The sequence below is a fragment of the Amblyomma americanum genome, chromosome 5 (assembly GCF_052857255.1).
Source record: "Amblyomma americanum isolate KBUSLIRL-KWMA chromosome 5, ASM5285725v1, whole genome shotgun sequence".
In the NCBI taxonomy this organism is placed as follows: Eukaryota; Metazoa; Arthropoda; class Arachnida; order Ixodida; family Ixodidae; genus Amblyomma; species Amblyomma americanum.
The window spans coordinates 163,548,445-163,564,368 of NC_135501.1; the positions used below are offsets into that span (position 1 = coordinate 163,548,445).

At 45.9% G+C, this 15,924-nt stretch overlaps 1 protein-coding gene across 1 annotated transcript; it reads right to left on the minus strand.

The window, feature by feature from the left end:
- Positions 1 to 1,080: 1,080 nt before the first annotated feature.
- On the minus strand, positions 1,081 to 13,368 carry LOC144134305 (galectin-4-like). The gene is made up of 3 exons (XM_077667246.1): positions 13,308 to 13,368; positions 2,905 to 3,101; positions 1,081 to 1,227 (listed from the first exon to the last, which is right to left on the minus strand). Exons 1-3 carry the CDS (start codon positions 13,366 to 13,368, stop codon positions 1,081 to 1,083), a joined length of 405 nt encoding a protein of 134 aa, XP_077523372.1.
- Positions 13,369 to 15,924: the final 2,556 nt, after the last annotated feature.

Genomic DNA, 15,924 nt, shown 5'->3' on the forward strand with positions numbered 1-15,924 from the left:
CTGAGAAGCTGGTGAATAATGTCTAGGAATATGTACAATTTTCTTCCTACTGAGATTTACCTATATGTCCTGCCCTGATGTGTTCTTAATGTACTCTGTCTCAGGTACAAATTGCATGACTGTTTCGCGCTTTCACTATGAATTACTTGTATGCTTGTAACGGTATGTGTATGCAAGTCCACCGCATATCACAAGCTTTGGCAGACCTGGAAATTCGGCTGCGGCCATTCGAACTTGAATTATTTTCTTTTTGATCGAAGAGATCGAGCAAAAAAGAGGCATGAAGAGGATTTTTTAAAATTTATTTACCCAAAAGGCCCATTTGGGAATTACATGGGGTAGGAGGAATTCACGCAAGGAAAACAATGAACAAAATACAATTGTAATATAACGGCATTAAAAGAGCATGCTGGGATACATCATAACTAGATGATTAAGGGGTTCACAACATGAACATTAGGAATACAATTATACCTGGGCTGAGGCATGCAAGCATGAATTTCAGCATACTCAAAAGACCGAAGAAAAAAACTAAAGAAGTACAAAGAATTCAAACCAAACCGCTCAAATGATAAATCTTGCACACCCACTCTGTTAGATTATCTTTTAGTACAGCAGTAAATCGGTCACAGTTAATAGTGCTAGCTACAAAATGGAGGAGGGCATCCCATTTTATTATCACCAGGTGTAAAAATGAAAATCTGACCTCGTCTGCTCGCACAAGTAGAGGGTCAATTTTTTTATTGTGTTATGAATTGAACCCCAATTATTGGTGAGAAGCAGAGTGTGTGGTTAAAGTATAATTTATGAATAAAGGCAAGACGTCATGTCTTACGTCTGCTTTCCAACGATGGGTGGTTAAGGTTCAATTTTATTACAGCTATGCTTGAGTAAATCGAGTAGTGACGCGCGATGAATCCACTGGCCTTGTTTTGCAGCGTCTTCAATTTATTTATTTATTTATTTGTAGGTTTCAACACCTGTACTGCCTCTATTGTATCTAGCGACTACAAATTTATTCAGGCATAACAAAGAAAACTTGCGCCCTCTGGCGAAGGTTATAGGCTGGCATCCTTTTCATTACTGGCCGTACTCGAACTTGCAGCACTCCACATCCACATCGCCTTCCACGCTGAGGTGGGTGACGCGCTGCAGTGGCCGGAGACGATGCTCAAACTGGAGGTAGTGCAGCCCATTGACGGCCACAGCGAAGCAGGAGTCCAGAACCTGTGCAATTGGGCGAGGGACCACTGTTCTGCACCAAATGAAAGTCTGAAGGTATCCCTCCGAAGAAAACGAATGGGTTCTGCTGATGATGACCTCCCAGACCATAAAGCAGGCAATTCCCAAAAAGGGGCACTTTGTGGAATTTTTGAGCAAAGGTGTTTTATTAAGTGTAAGTGCAGTAACGCCTGGATAATATAAGAGCATTTTATTTGAAATAGCGGTTCATTTCAAGATGTTTAGCACCCCAAAGATTAGGTGATCAGATTCATCGAATAAATCAAACACCGAGTGTGCCAATGCAACAACATGTGTGTGTGTGTGTGTGTGTGTGTGTGTGTGTGTGTGTGTGTATTAGGGACAGGTTACTCAGAGTATTATTCTCTTATTGTTTAGCACTACAAATTAAAAAAATAGAAGCATTCTTCCATGCACCTCGGTTTCGGTGACTGTTGGCTTCCTGCGTGTATATATATATATATATATACATATATATATATATATATATATATATATATATATATATATATATATATATATATATGTATATATATATATATATATATATATATATATATATATATATATATATATATATATATATATATATAGTTCCTCGCTTAACTGCCGCTTCTGAGACTCCCAGTATGAGTGAATACCGAACCAGTGCTGCACTGCCATTCATGTCAGAGCAACGCTCAGCAACCTCGCCACAACGAAACAGATGTTTCCTTCTGTTTGCGGTTGGCTCGCTTCACTAAGCTAGCATTCCTCACAGTGAGCTTCAGAGTAAGCTGTCATGCGCACAAATTTGTTTTTCTTGTTCAAAAGAAGTGAGTTCTGTGGTAACGCTGTGGAAAAGAACTTAGCTCCCTAGAGGTATGTTTAACTATGAACATGTTTGAAAATTTGGCACTTAAAACTACGCATCCTTCAGTAAACTCTTCATGTTCCAGATTCTATTGCGCAGTCAGTGGCGAGGCTGCAAGCTTTTCCAATCATTTTACATCAAGGAAGACGCAAAAATATGTCCTGAATATGGCGGAATCAATATCGCAGAAACTGCAGCCAGCAATGATGGCGACCGCAAGTCTGCATGAAGTCCCAGTGTTTTACGCTCTCTTGTTTCTTTTTCCATTCCACTTTCTCGTCAAATAATTTGGTAACCTTCCCAATAAGCATATTTCCAGACAGTTTTAAATTAGCAGCGTTCTACTTTACTAACATGAAAAAAACAGAGCTCTTATATAGTTACGATCTAACTGACAACTTTGTCGTATGTATGGGTGCCTGCATACGTTTATGTAAAGTAACTTTTTCTTGAAAATGTTAATTTTTTTCTGTAGGTATAACTCACAAGGCTCGCCAATTCAGGCTGCACAAATATCAAAACGAAACTATAAGGGCACTGGTAATATTCTTGCATCAAAAAGGATTGCAGTGAAGTACTTGAATAGTTCATTTGCCTCGATAAAATGAGCTACAAAACACTAAATGGCAAAAACGATCTTCAGACTTGCAAAGCGAAGCAAGAAAAGAAGGAATCACAAAATGGAGTCAAGGCCAATAATTGGCTTCAGGAGAATGAAAGAAGAGCAAAGAGAGAGGGAGAACAAACAATGAAGCATCTCGAGGTAATTAAATATGGATAAAGTAATTATAAATGTGTGCTAGGAGTACCCGAATGAGCAGGTCAAAGTTCACCCCCGGAGCACAGGGAAATCCGTGGGTCTTGCGTTCTTCGGTGCCCCATTTCCCATTCCGGAAGCTGTTGCGCACCACCTCCTTGATGAGGAACCGCGGACTGAAGTGGAATGCGATGTCCGAGCCGTGGCCCCCACACTGGAAGCTGATGAAAAACCTGCGCCGCAACAACTCTGTTCAAAGAATACCGTGCATGAAGGCAAATACAAAAACTGAGGATTGAGTTTCCTACGAAAGAGAGCAAGATAGCAACTTGAGAGTGCCCTTCAGTTTTGTGAAAAAAGATCGGTGGTGGAAAAGAAGGTTCCCTCCTGCCCAAGATAAAAAATTCAGAAAGGGGGGGGGGCACCTTGTTGACCTAAAGTGCGGTGAGGCGAAAGACTTTAGCGCTAGCGCGGTGTTGCTGTTTTTGTCAATGATGTGCGGTTAAGACATTAATTAAGTACACAATTGTTACAACATATGCGTTACTCTAAGAGGGAGGTTGCGCGGCATCCGACTCGGTCGACATCTGCGAGGCGTATGGGGCGGGCGCCGGTTGCGCCACCTCGCGCATGCGCAGTAAACTACCAATGGCGCAGCATAGCCTCCGATATTACTAGCCGGTGCAGGTGCTCTCGGAGGCCATGGGCGCAAGTGCGTAACGGACGGATGGACGCGACCATGAGCCATTAAAGGCCTCCGCCTTAAAATCTCCGTCTTCCTCGGAATTTAAGACCCAAATACATAAGCCTAACAAATTTGCTAAACACCAGAACTTTTATACACCTGGCATTGCGTATGCCCCTGCAAAGAGAGAGGATTGGCTGCTAAAACACTACAGTCAAGGTGGCTGTTGTCAAGATTGAAAAAGGTTTCCTACCGGACAAACAGAATACCTTTTGTCGTTCTCTGCAATGAAAGCTGCGATGAAACCGTGTTCAACCGTTTCTAGTTTTTAAAGGTACCCAGAATATGGCTCTCAATAAAGCTGCGATATGTCTGGGGTGTTAAAGGACGCCGCTTCATAATTAGCCTCAAGCAAGAATGGTTTAATGTGTTTTGTGGAATGTGAGTTATACGCAGACAAAATTTGAAGTTCAGTGTGTTCGCGCTTTTGTCTCTCGCACGCCAAAACGGCGGTGCTCCTTCGCCGGCCTCGCCCACTCGGCCCCTCCCCTACCTCCGCAGGCTGCGGTCCGCGCGTAGTGGCCGCGGCCGGGGTGGCGCGTGACTTATGAAAGAATTTGGCGCTGTGAACCAATGCGTGATAACCCCCGGCTGCTGACGTCAATTGCGCTACACGTCGAATGTCAGGCTTTCGCGCGGAAGCCCGGCACCGCGCTTCGCCGCGAGGTGCGAAAGCGAGAAATAAAAAAACTATGTATTGTAAATTTCCCGCTCTCGTTTGAGGTGTCGTACGCGGCATGAACGCTGGGTGGCCTGTACTCTACATAGTGGAATCATTTTAAAGCCAAGCTGAAACACCCCTTTCGGCGGCCCTTTCAGTTGTTTCCAGTAGCCGATACTGGTGAAATATTATTTGAATTGTCTTGCTAGCTTAGTTCTTGAATGGCTGTTAAGAAGATCAATTTCGCAAGTTCTGGGAACCATGCCTATAGTGATTACAAAATCATTAATCCCTAGATATATTCGATTTGGCTGACCAGCCAGCATAATTTTACTGGAGTGCGCATTTCTCTACCGCTTTAATAATAGCTTGCTAGATTGGTATCCATTTGTTTTAGCCCGGTACGCGAAGCGTTTTGCAGAAAACTGTGGAGTTGCGCATAGTTATTGAAACTAACTCCAAACTTTTGCCAGAGGTTTCACGACCGCGTCGTTATTTCTATAATAATTTCTATAATATGTTCTTCGTAGCCCGCCGCCCACCGCGCAGCTGCGCTTTTTTTCCACGCAGGAGAGAAAAAACACTGACGTAGACTCACGTCAGAGCCGCGAGTGTCCATCCCAACTGGTTTGCTGGTGCCCGGCGCCTGTTTCGATTCGAACACCGCGCCGCTCCGTTGCTGCCGCGGTTTTCGCCTCCGTCGGCGCCGCGCCGTAGAGGAGCTAGGCCGGCTGTGAAAATGAAGCCTTACGCTTGAGCATGGTCACTACATATACTTCCACTCACACCGTCATCACACCCGAGCGAACTGAAGGAAATTAGATGGCATATATTTATATATGCCATGACCAAGCAATTGACGTACCATATGCCCCGGCCAACAAAGATGTGTGAACTATATCTTATAATTAAACTTCCACTTTTGTCGGCCGCGGCTCTTTTTACTTTCCGCATACTTTTCTAACTTATGATACTAATTCTTCTGCAAACATATGTGCATGCGCAGCTCCAATTAGACTACCATATGTTAATTATGGGCGAACAGACATCAATAGATGTATATACATACTGACCAAATGGAGATCTAGATAGATTATATGTGTTTTTGAATACACATGTTTACCGAAGTAAATCACCGAAAAGTCATAATTCATTCGACCCAAATATACATGCAATATATTCACCCGAAAAACCAGAATGTGCTAATTTGAAAACAGAAATCAGACACTATCATGCAAGAAACAGTGAAAAAGGTAAAAACAGCATGCATTCTCATTTTATTGCTCATTTTCGTAATTCGGAAGCCGCGCACTTTTTACTTTCACCATTATCCTGCTGAATTTATACATACGAGTCGTACATACGTGACGGCAGATGCGGGCAGTGATTAATGCGCGTATAGCAAATTGTTTGCTGGATGTACATGGCGAGATTGATATGCAATGCCAGCTGTCATCCGTCAGAGGCGTGTGCGACATTGGCTCTCCAGCCGTCGAAAACAGCTGGGTAATATCGGCCATGATCTATATATGACGTATACAATATCCGCCTGGGCAAGATATCGTCCAGATATATAGGCCATGATGTATGTCGCATAGCGTAGTCATCCCAAACTACGTACGGGACAATAACTACTGGACAGTAATATATTCATCGATGGATCGCTACAAGTAGAACAATGTTGGCCAACATACGCCTAGGTTTATGCAAGTTAGAAAAAAGTCACCATCGTATGCCATGGTTCACGTAAGATTGACCACTCGTTGCGAGCGGCGGGACAGTATCGACTTCCGACGCCGCTGATGTACGCCATGTTTGGGACACCATCGCAACAGACAGAACAATATTGAACGACCTAGGCCAGGTTACAGGTATTATCAACAAGTCACCTATACTGCTGGGACAATGTGGACCAATGTAAGCCAGCAAAATAATGATGTCGTCATGCCATCAAGACTGACGGGACAATATGGACCAATGTAAGCCGCTATATATGTGATGTTTACAAGCCATCAGAACTGGCGGGACAATATTGAACGACCTATGCCAGCATACAAATATTATCAACAAGCCATCTAGACTGACGGGGCAATATGGACCAATCTAAGCCAGTATAAGTGTGATGTCGACAAGCCATCTAGACTGGCGGGACAATATTGACCAATGCGTGCCACTATACGTGTGATGTCGACATGCCATCAAGACTAGCGGGGCAATATGGACCAATGTAAGCCACTATATGTGTGATGTCGACAAGCCATTAGGACTGGCGGGACAATATTGAACGACCTATGCCAGCATACAAATATTATCAACAAGCCATCTAGACTGACGGGGCAATATGGACCAATCTAAGCCAGTATAAGTGTGATGTAGACATGCCATCCAGACTGGCGGGACAATATTGAACGACCTATGCCAGCACACAATTATTATCATCATGCCATTTAGTTTTGCAGGACAATATGGACCAATGTCAGCCTAGATGAATACAATTATAGCTGTACATCGCAGTAGGCCGTACAATGTTGAACAACATATACCAGGATATACACATTACTTGGAAAAAATCAATACTTGTCGCACAACATTAACCAATGTATGCTAGGAAGCGTGATTGACTGGCTGCCCATTGAGACTGGTTGGGCAATATTGTCCAGCCCAGCCCGGTGTATATGCATTGTTGGAAGGCCATTCCACCTGCCAGGGCAATATTGACGAACCTAATCCAAGATATGTCCTGTATTAACAAGACATAAATACTGGCATGACAATATTCCCCACTGTATACTATGATTTATTTCACGCTGGCAAGCCTTGAGAACTGAGCGGGTAATATTCGCCAGCATATGCCAAGATCAACACTAAATTGGCCTGTCATTGCGTTTCACTGTCCGGCGTTGACCGCTGTATGCCGTATTACTGCCAATGTATGGGAATAAGGGTAAATACCAGGCCATTATTGGCTATATATTGGAATGGCAATGCCATTATTGGTAGCGCCTTGGCAAAGACGGGCCGGTGTAGGACCAAGAAGCCCCAATGCAGTTCCAATATCGGGCCGATGGCATTTGCTGCCTGGGATAGTAGCCATCTATTAAGTTTGGCACCGCCCTCGTCATAGAACGACATGGTATTGTCCCGATATGCGCTTTCAACGCTGTCCGATAAGCGGCGTGTGCTCTCTGCAGAGGGCACACCTACGGTGCCTCTAGCACTCATCTTCTCTGGTTGCCTGCGGGAGGGCGCTGCGGAGTTTTCCCTCGGGAAAAGCGGGCGCAGCTAGAAGAGCAGGAAGAGGTGCTCAGGTCGGGGCCGGCAGGGCACACCGGTTCGGAGCAGTGTCAGGTGGGGGACGAGGCTCGTCGATCCTACAGTGCTGTAGCGCAGCAGGCTTTGAGTGGGGAAGAGGGAGAGGTAAAAACGGGCACGGAGACTCGCGACAGTAGCGTACGGCGGCGGGAGAGACGGCTAGTGCGATCCGGAGCACAACAGTCGCACTTAGGAAGCGAACGGTTAGAACGCAGGATGGTTCTGGTAGTCGGTGACTCGAACGTAGCGAGGTTTGAGGGAGGCGTTTTGTTGACGACAGTGAAGGCGGACAGGCGGGTGCAGGTGGAGGTCCAGTCAGGGAAGTGCATGGTAGATGCAATGGCCAAAGCCCAGGAGGTGGTGGGGGTAACATGGATGGCGAACACCTTGTCGTTATTCATGCTGGTCTCAACGATGTGCTGAAGGGGAGGAGCCAGAATCTCGAGAAGCAGATAGAAGTGGGGATTCGTAGGCTTAGAGAGGCCTCTGAGAGTGTGCATGTGACCATATGCACAATCCCAGAGGTCCAGAGGCAGGCTAGCGAAACAGAAAAGAGGGTCGTTGATGCTAACCGTGTAATTCGGTTAATGAGTCGACGACTAAGATACGGGGTAATGGAAGTTAACAGGGAAGTGTACGAGGTCAGGCCCCATTCTTTTGCACAGGATGGCATTCACTACGGTGGTGCCACTGGCAAGAGGGTGGGTAGTAGGATAGGTGGCCAGGCAACAACTTTTTTGGGGGGACCCAGAGCTTTGAGAAAACCAGTGTAGAGAAGGAAGAACCAAGATCAAAGGGACGATGGAAACATAGAAAAAATAGACGCAAGCGCTAGGGCCAAGTTAATTCTGATATAGGTTTCATTAACATGCAAGGTGGCAGGAATAGACTGAATAAGGAGGAAATAGAAGAACAGTTAAGACAGGAGGAATTAATGGTATATGGTTTAGTGGAAACGCGTCTTAGAGACATGGAGCAATCACCCTGTAACCCAGACTACGCATGGGAATATTGGAATACAAAGAGGGCAGCAGAAAGGGGGTGGAATTGGGGCATTCATTCATAAAAGTAAAAATTTTCAAAGGGTTTAACTGGGATGCAAGGAATATTTATGGCTAAAAGGAAAAGTGGCAGGGGAGCAAACACCCCTTGGCTTTGTATACCTGTGGACAGAAGCTAATGCCAAAGAGGGAAACAAGAAAATGCTAGAATGTATTGCAAGGGACATTGATGAGCTAGGAGGACAGGGCGAGATAATTATATTAGGTGACATGAATGCACACATAGAAGACCTGGATGGGTACACGGATTCGACAGGAAGCATGCTGCAGGACATGTGTGACAGGCATGATTTAGTTGTATGCAACAGCACCGAGAAGTGTGAAGGGCTCATAACATGGGAGGCGGGGAGTCTGCACTCGACGATAGATTATGCACTAATGTCACAGAGGATGTATAATAGATTAGGGGTAAAGAACATAGATGAAGATGGTTCCAGAAGTCTAGGTAGTGACCACAAGTGTATCAAGTTGAGCTTCAGAAGAAAAAGCAATGTAGGACTGAAGCGAGATGAACAATGAGAGCGGAATTTTTAGTCAAAGAAGTAATTGGAAGGAGCAGTCAAACAAATTGAGAAAGTAATTTTTGAGGATAGTAAAACAGAATGGACTTATACCAAATTAACTCGATTACTTGAGCTAGAGCTAGCTAAGGTGTGAGTAAAGCTAAAAGAGAAAGGATGCAAACCCAAGAGTTGGTGGAATGAAGAGATCAAAAGGACGATAGAGAAACCAATGTAAGACTGAGGCGAGATGAACAATGAGAGCGGAATTTTTAGTCAAAGAAGTAATTGGAAGGAGCAGTCAAACAAATTGAGAAAGTAATTTTTGAGGATAGTAAAACAGAATGGACTTATACCAAATTAACTCGATTACTTGAGCTAGAGCTAGCTAAGGTGCGAGTAAAGATAAAAGGGAAAGGATGCAAACTCAAGAGTTGGTGGGATGAGGAGGTCAAACGGACGATAGAGAAACGCCAGGAAGCGTCCAGGGAACACATATATTCCAAGAATAGGGGGAACCAGAAGTTGAAGTAGACAGAAGATGCGATACCTTCATAAAGTGTAGAATGGAAGCATCCTATTTGATTAACGAGAAAATTAGAAGAAAGAGTACCCAATGGATGTCAAAAGTAAATAAAAAGGATAGAAAAGCAGCTCAAAAATTCTGGAAACACCTAAATGCAATGAGTAATAAGACTAGGCTTGAGCAAAGGTTGATTGTTAGAGATCAGGGTATTCGACTAGAAGGGGATGAAGCAATAAAACACATAGGAACAAGGATGACAGAAAAATTTGGGACGTAGATCCGTTACCACGGTCTTGTTTTCAGTTTCATTGCATGTCGTCTCCCCAACTCTGCTTTTCTTGCCCATTGTGAACCACCCCGTCAAGATACTTTCGGCTAGCGCCGGAGCCATGGTTTGTGTATTTTTCACAGAAGTGTCATATACACAGCGGATTCAGATTAAAGACGTTTCCTTGCCGCCGCAGCTGGTCTCGTTTTGTTTCCGCGATGTATGGCAGTACGCTGCGACATGACTGCCACATCGTGTGTATGCAAGGCGCCACGATCGTGCAACGCAGGCATCCAGGAAGTGGTGAAGACAGCGGTCTGATGCACTTTGTATCCAGCGTTCTTGCCCTGTACCTTACAGTACTACTTCGTAACGGCATGGACGGAATTGGGCTGGTTGTTATATCTCAACATTGAAGTTCGATTGGGCTTTGTTCATGATTACAAAGCGCATTCGAACCTGATTATTGTGATTAACGAACTTGCACCGTTCCGGCTATATAGTTAGCAGTTCTAGTATCCTTGTAAGAAAGAGCAAAAATGAAATATAGAAAAACGGAGCGCTGTCATCACCTCCTCCTCCTAGATGCCGGCGTTACGTAATCTTGGCGCCTGCATAAACACGAGACCGCAGCCACCGCTCAGCGTACCGCCGCGGTTGAAACCTCCCATTGCTAACCGGAAGTGCATGGTATTTTTTGGTGCAAAAATCTACACCAAATATACTCCCATTGTCAACCGCAAGTGCTTCGTATTTTTTTGGTGTAAAAATCTATGCCCAATCTGCTCCCTCTGCCAACCTTAAGACCTCCGTATTTTTTGTTGTTGAAATCTACCCCAAGTCTAACGGTGTATATCGAACCTCGATTTGGGAGGACGCTAGAGGACAAGCCAAAAGCACCCATCTGGGTTGATTTGTGTTTAGTGTGCAGAGCAATGCCAAGGTCGACGCCGGGCCGTCTTCGAGAAAATTCGGTCCGCTACACTGCTGATGGCACAGAATCGTCAGAACAAACCTAGTGCATTCAGAGAGGCTTCGGCAAAGCGGAAACCAAAGTTACAGAAGAGCAGCTGTCGATAGCCCGGGCTGGGGAAACAGTCACCTCTGTCCGAGCTAGAATCCCACGAATGGTGTCATTTCACATAAACCTGTAGCTTGCTTATGCACAGTCAAGCTTAGACGCTCCGGAATCGCGAGAGAACACCGACGTTGCAGGGCAGGGTCTCGGCGCGAGACGAGGACGCCAGCATGGACGCAAAGCCCTCCATGGCCATTCCGCGCTTACCTGCTTCAAGGGAAGTTTAGAAATGCTCCACATTGTGGCTGACCAAAACAAGGACTCCGAAATTGAAGTACATGGTTTGGTTTATGGGGTTTAACGTCACAAAGCCACTCAGGCTATGAGAGACGCCGTAGTGAAAGGCTGCGGAAATTTCGGCCACCTGAGGTTCTTTAACGTGCACTGACATCGCACAGTACACGGGCCTCTAGATTTTCGCCTCCATCGAAATTAGACCGCCGCGGCCGGGATCGAACCCGCGTCTTTCGTGCCAGCAGCCGAGCGCCATGACCACTCAGCCACCGCGGCGGCCAGTGTCTGTATTCTATTTTTTTTTCATATAAGTTATGAGTGCTGCACTTTATTTAGCCACAGAGTCCTTGAAATGGGTCACTGTCATATGTTTCTGTTCTCAGATACTTTCTCCAGAGCATAGGCCTCCAAACATTGAGTGTAAATTTTTTCATGGTGTTTATCATGTGAATGTTAAATTGAGTGTATTTTATGCTCTAAGGTTATGTTTGTGCTATGTGTTTCTAAGAACAAACGCTAAAGTTAGAGGTTGGAAATCTGTGATAATTTACTGTAGATTTAGTGGGCTACTTCAGAATGTCTATGTTTAGTATTTTTTACTGTAGTTTCTGGATCTGCATATTGAAGTTATATCCACTGGTATTCTTTGGGAACTAACATTTCTTTAGCTAATCTTATCTCAGTATGCTAGTTAGCCTGAAGTGTAGTCAACAAATGCTGAAGTCTACCCCGCTGTCTACCCCCGAGCAATCTCGCACTGTAACATAACAGCAGTATTTATTGCTTACAATAGCGCCAACGACACGAAAGCCTTTCCATCCGAAGTGGCGACCATCATCAATCCAGTTCATTTCAAATCCGCCATCGAAGATCATGTATGTCCAAAATAATACCATATTTTCAACCCACCCCTCTTTTAATGCCCTTGTGGATCTTTGAGGAATAATAAATAAATACATAAAGAAGTCATCTGCATGATTTTTCATGATTTGTTGCTTTATCGTTTTGATTATTTTTAGATGCTCATTTAAAGTTCGTCCCTATCTCTTCGCGTTTAGCAGCACGGTTTTGTGACGTCTCTGGCGCAGCTCTAGATTTGGAAAAATCTAAAGGATTCTGGTTGGGTTACAGGGATACGAAAGCTAATAGTTTTGGTGGCATAAGCTGGGATTCTAGTTCACTATAATATCCGGGGATCCCCTTCATCAGGTCCGGAATAATAGGTTCTCTCTGTGAGGAGTCGAATGCAGGCGTGGATGGATTGGGAGCTCTCGATTTTTGCTCGGGCAAAGTTTGCAACATCTTGCTTGCAAAGCTAGTCTATGCGTTGCAACTGATGCACTGTACAAGGAAAAAGGTAAAAGCGCTGCACACACCATTCGCGTCCATTGTTTGGTGCTCTCAATAGAAGCCTACGCCTCGAGACAGTTTGTTTCCTTCTCTAATGTCTGGAGGAGTCGCCCTTGGTCACTTGTTTGTTCGCCAGCTTGTTTCACGGTTTTCCTTCAAAGCTGCAAGCCACCCTTTTCTGCAAGCGGTGCTTCCAAGGCGACTGAGTTGTCGTCTTCCTTATGTTTGCTTCGATTGGTCATGGCGGTGAGGAAGCTTTGTGAGATTTCCTGAAGGAGGTTGCTGATACCTTAGAATTCCTGACTGTTTGCTTCTCGTTGCAATATTTATTCGACCGGTCAAGAAGGCAGATGACAAAAGTACTAATAGAATCTCTATTCTCTATGCCCGTGCATCGGTAGCCTTACCTTAGCTTTATAGATTCCAGTGTACTGAAGCGAGTTCAGCGAATGTATATTTAATCAGCTACAAAAACTTTCTCTTTTTAAACTCCGCTCTTCGACTAAACCTGTCAAGGCCTGGCTTCGCGCCAGGTGGACTTTTGTGATGGTCTCTGAACTGTCGCCTGTGCGGCCAACCAGAGACGACGTGTGTCTGTCTCTTTGTGTGGTGCCGTGATGCAGTGTTTTTCTGGAACATACTTCACCGGACAGTCAAAAAGGGCATTCCTGAAAGTGCCAGTGAGAGTGGCTTGCAGGCGAGATGGGATTGGACCCATACCTTCCCGAAACAAAGGGGAGTCGTCGCCGCCGCTGCCTGTCTTGAACTGGCGCCGCGCCATCGCCAGAATGGCGGCTTTGTGGCTTGCTTCGTGGTCAGCTTACGAGTCCCGCGTAATCTCGCTTGCGTTGCAGATAGTACGCTCACATTATGCAGCTGGTGGTAATGGTGGTAGGGCCACCGCTCTCGCAGCCTACGCCTCACCGAGGGCTGCAGACGTACCCTCCGCATAGTCACTTGATAAAGTATTCAGAATACAGCGACGGTCTTACTTGTGCTGGCAACGGTGACCGGTGCCGGCGCGTCCGCTTCCGAGCCGAGTTGAGATTTTACTATTATGTTTGCTCGGGTTTTATTAGGTTTAACGTCTCTAAATGAATTAGGCTGTGTTAGAGCGGAGAATTTCGACTACCTGGGACCTTTATCATGCACTGACATCACACAGAACAGAGTCGGTCACACATGCCTATAGGGTGGTCTGACGGGCACTGAGAATTGTGCCCGCGGCACCTGGTGGCGGTCATCGTGTCCAAGATCAACTGGCGAATAGTGACACGTGGATGGACACTGCGGCATTCGCGGCCGATCGAGATACAGGCCGGTGTGATTTGCGGGCCCCGAGCACCGACTCTTCATAATTGAAATAGCCCTCCCGTAACACCCGGCTGAGGCTACAGAACACGTCAGCCTGCCGCTACAATGCTCGCAGTGCCCCATGGCCTCACGCGATGCAATAACGCCGTGAACGTGCGCGCGTGCTTTGCCATGCGCATTCGCGGCTCAGTTGCCACCGGTGATTTTTGAGTGAGAGATAGCCGGCACTTGCTACATGCAAATTATGCCGACCTGTATCTCGGTCGCCCGCGAAAGCACGTAGCAGCCACGCTTGTGGCGCTTTAGACCATGCCATCTCGAATCCGATGGCTGCCACCATTCGTGGCACGCGCAGTTCGGCGCACCTGTCGGACCACTCTATAGGTAACGGTGATCGACTCTGTTCACAGTCATGAAACAGTTCCCCTCCATCGAAATGCGAAAGCCGCGGCAGACATCGAACCCGCGTCTTTCGGGTCAGCAGCTGAGCACCATAATCACTGAGCGACCTCGGAGGCTTGGATGGGAATATTACTTCAGAAGTCATGTTTACCGACTTTTGAGCTATTGGAAGCTTAGCTGCTGCTTACAAAACAGCAGAGGCTGCCGCTTGGGCCTGGTAAGCTTGTACGGAACGCTCAGCGTCAGGACGCAGATGACGTAGATTACTCCAGCCCTATGAATGCCAACATTTCTGAACCCGGAAGCGGAGTATTGGTAATAAGAGTTGCACTTTTCAATACCTACATTTTAAACGGTTTTGTGTTTCTAGGGCGTCGCACCCCCACAAGATACTAGAAATACAAAAAATGGAGCAATTTTCTCACTCGACACGGCTAGCAGCGAGCTTTCGCATCTTGCTTCGACCGGTGCCGGGCAGGGAAAGAAAAGTAGTAACAGGAAAATTTTGGCCAGTATTTTACTAGCGGCATCATAGAAAATATGCTCACGTGATAAGCCACTCCGCAGGCGCCTGCTACCAGCTTGGTTTGTAACTTTGTTTGTATGGCGTAACAATGGTTAATGTTGTTTATTTCGACTCCGGAAGGCTGAGGTGTACTAGTGAGGCTCAAAGCCCGTACCATGAAGGCTGGTGTTTAGTATATATGCATGCCTATAGCTGCAGGTCCGTATTTGAGACTTACAGCAGATATTATTCACTTATTTCAAGCACCAATAAATTCCTGCGAATCTGCATGAACTGAGTTACTGATAGGCAGTTATCGCAAAATGTCTGGCGATACCGCTCCATTAATTGCGAAACTACCGATAGATAGGTAGCACTACCAGCAGCAAACATTAGCGAACTATCGATGGTCTTTTGACGCTATCTACAATATAAAAAAACTATCGATACTCATTTAACCGACAGTTTTACGTAACTACCAGCATTTGAACGTCTTCATGAAAGTGCAGTTCTCCGCATGCAGTTATCCTGGAGCAGTGGCAGCGCGGCGGTGGCGACGAGAATCACTTGAGTTACGCCAATTTCTGGCGACGCGACGGGCTGGACGTGCAACTACCTTCTACCAGACCACGTTCGCGGACACATGGGCCGCCCTTCGAGGAGCACGGCCCCCACAGCTACGCAGCACACTGCCGAATCAACAATCACGGTGGTATTATGGGTGTCCGGATATATTAAAGGGAGTGGGCGGGAATCATCAGCCTGACTACGTCCACTGCGGGACAAATGCCTCTCCCATATCTCTCCAATCAACCCTGTCCTCTGCCAGCTGAGGCCAGCGGAGGGGAATACGGAAGGCAAGTTCTGCGGAGGAATCGTTTCCAAAACCTAAAAGCGAGATTCCAGTAAAACAGTTGATTGCAATAAACTCCGCTTGTGGAAAATGTAACCAGTTATTAATGTGTTTCATGCAGCTGATTTGTTATTAACGTTTAGGGCGCCGAGAGTGCAGGACGCGATGGTAAAAGGTGCGATGACGAGCGCCCATACGTCACAGCTGGACACATGCGAGTTTATAGCCCTTCGGCATTCGTAATGCGGACGATTAGGTGTACA

Excerpts from the sequence above, each read along its gene's own strand:
- LOC144134305 (XM_077667246.1), bottom strand. The coding sequence starts at position 13,368 with ATGGCGCGGCGCCAGTTCAAGACAGGCAGCGGCGGCGACGACTCCCCT. Across the intron at positions 3,102-13,307 it reads CTCCCCTTTGTTTCGGGAAG|AGTTGTTGCGGCGCAGGTTT; the intron begins GTATGGGTCCAA and ends TTCTTTGAACAG. Across the intron at positions 1,228-2,904 it reads ACTTTGACCTGCTCATTCGG|GTTCTGGACTCCTGCTTCGC; the intron begins GTACTCCTAGCA and ends CCAATTGCACAG.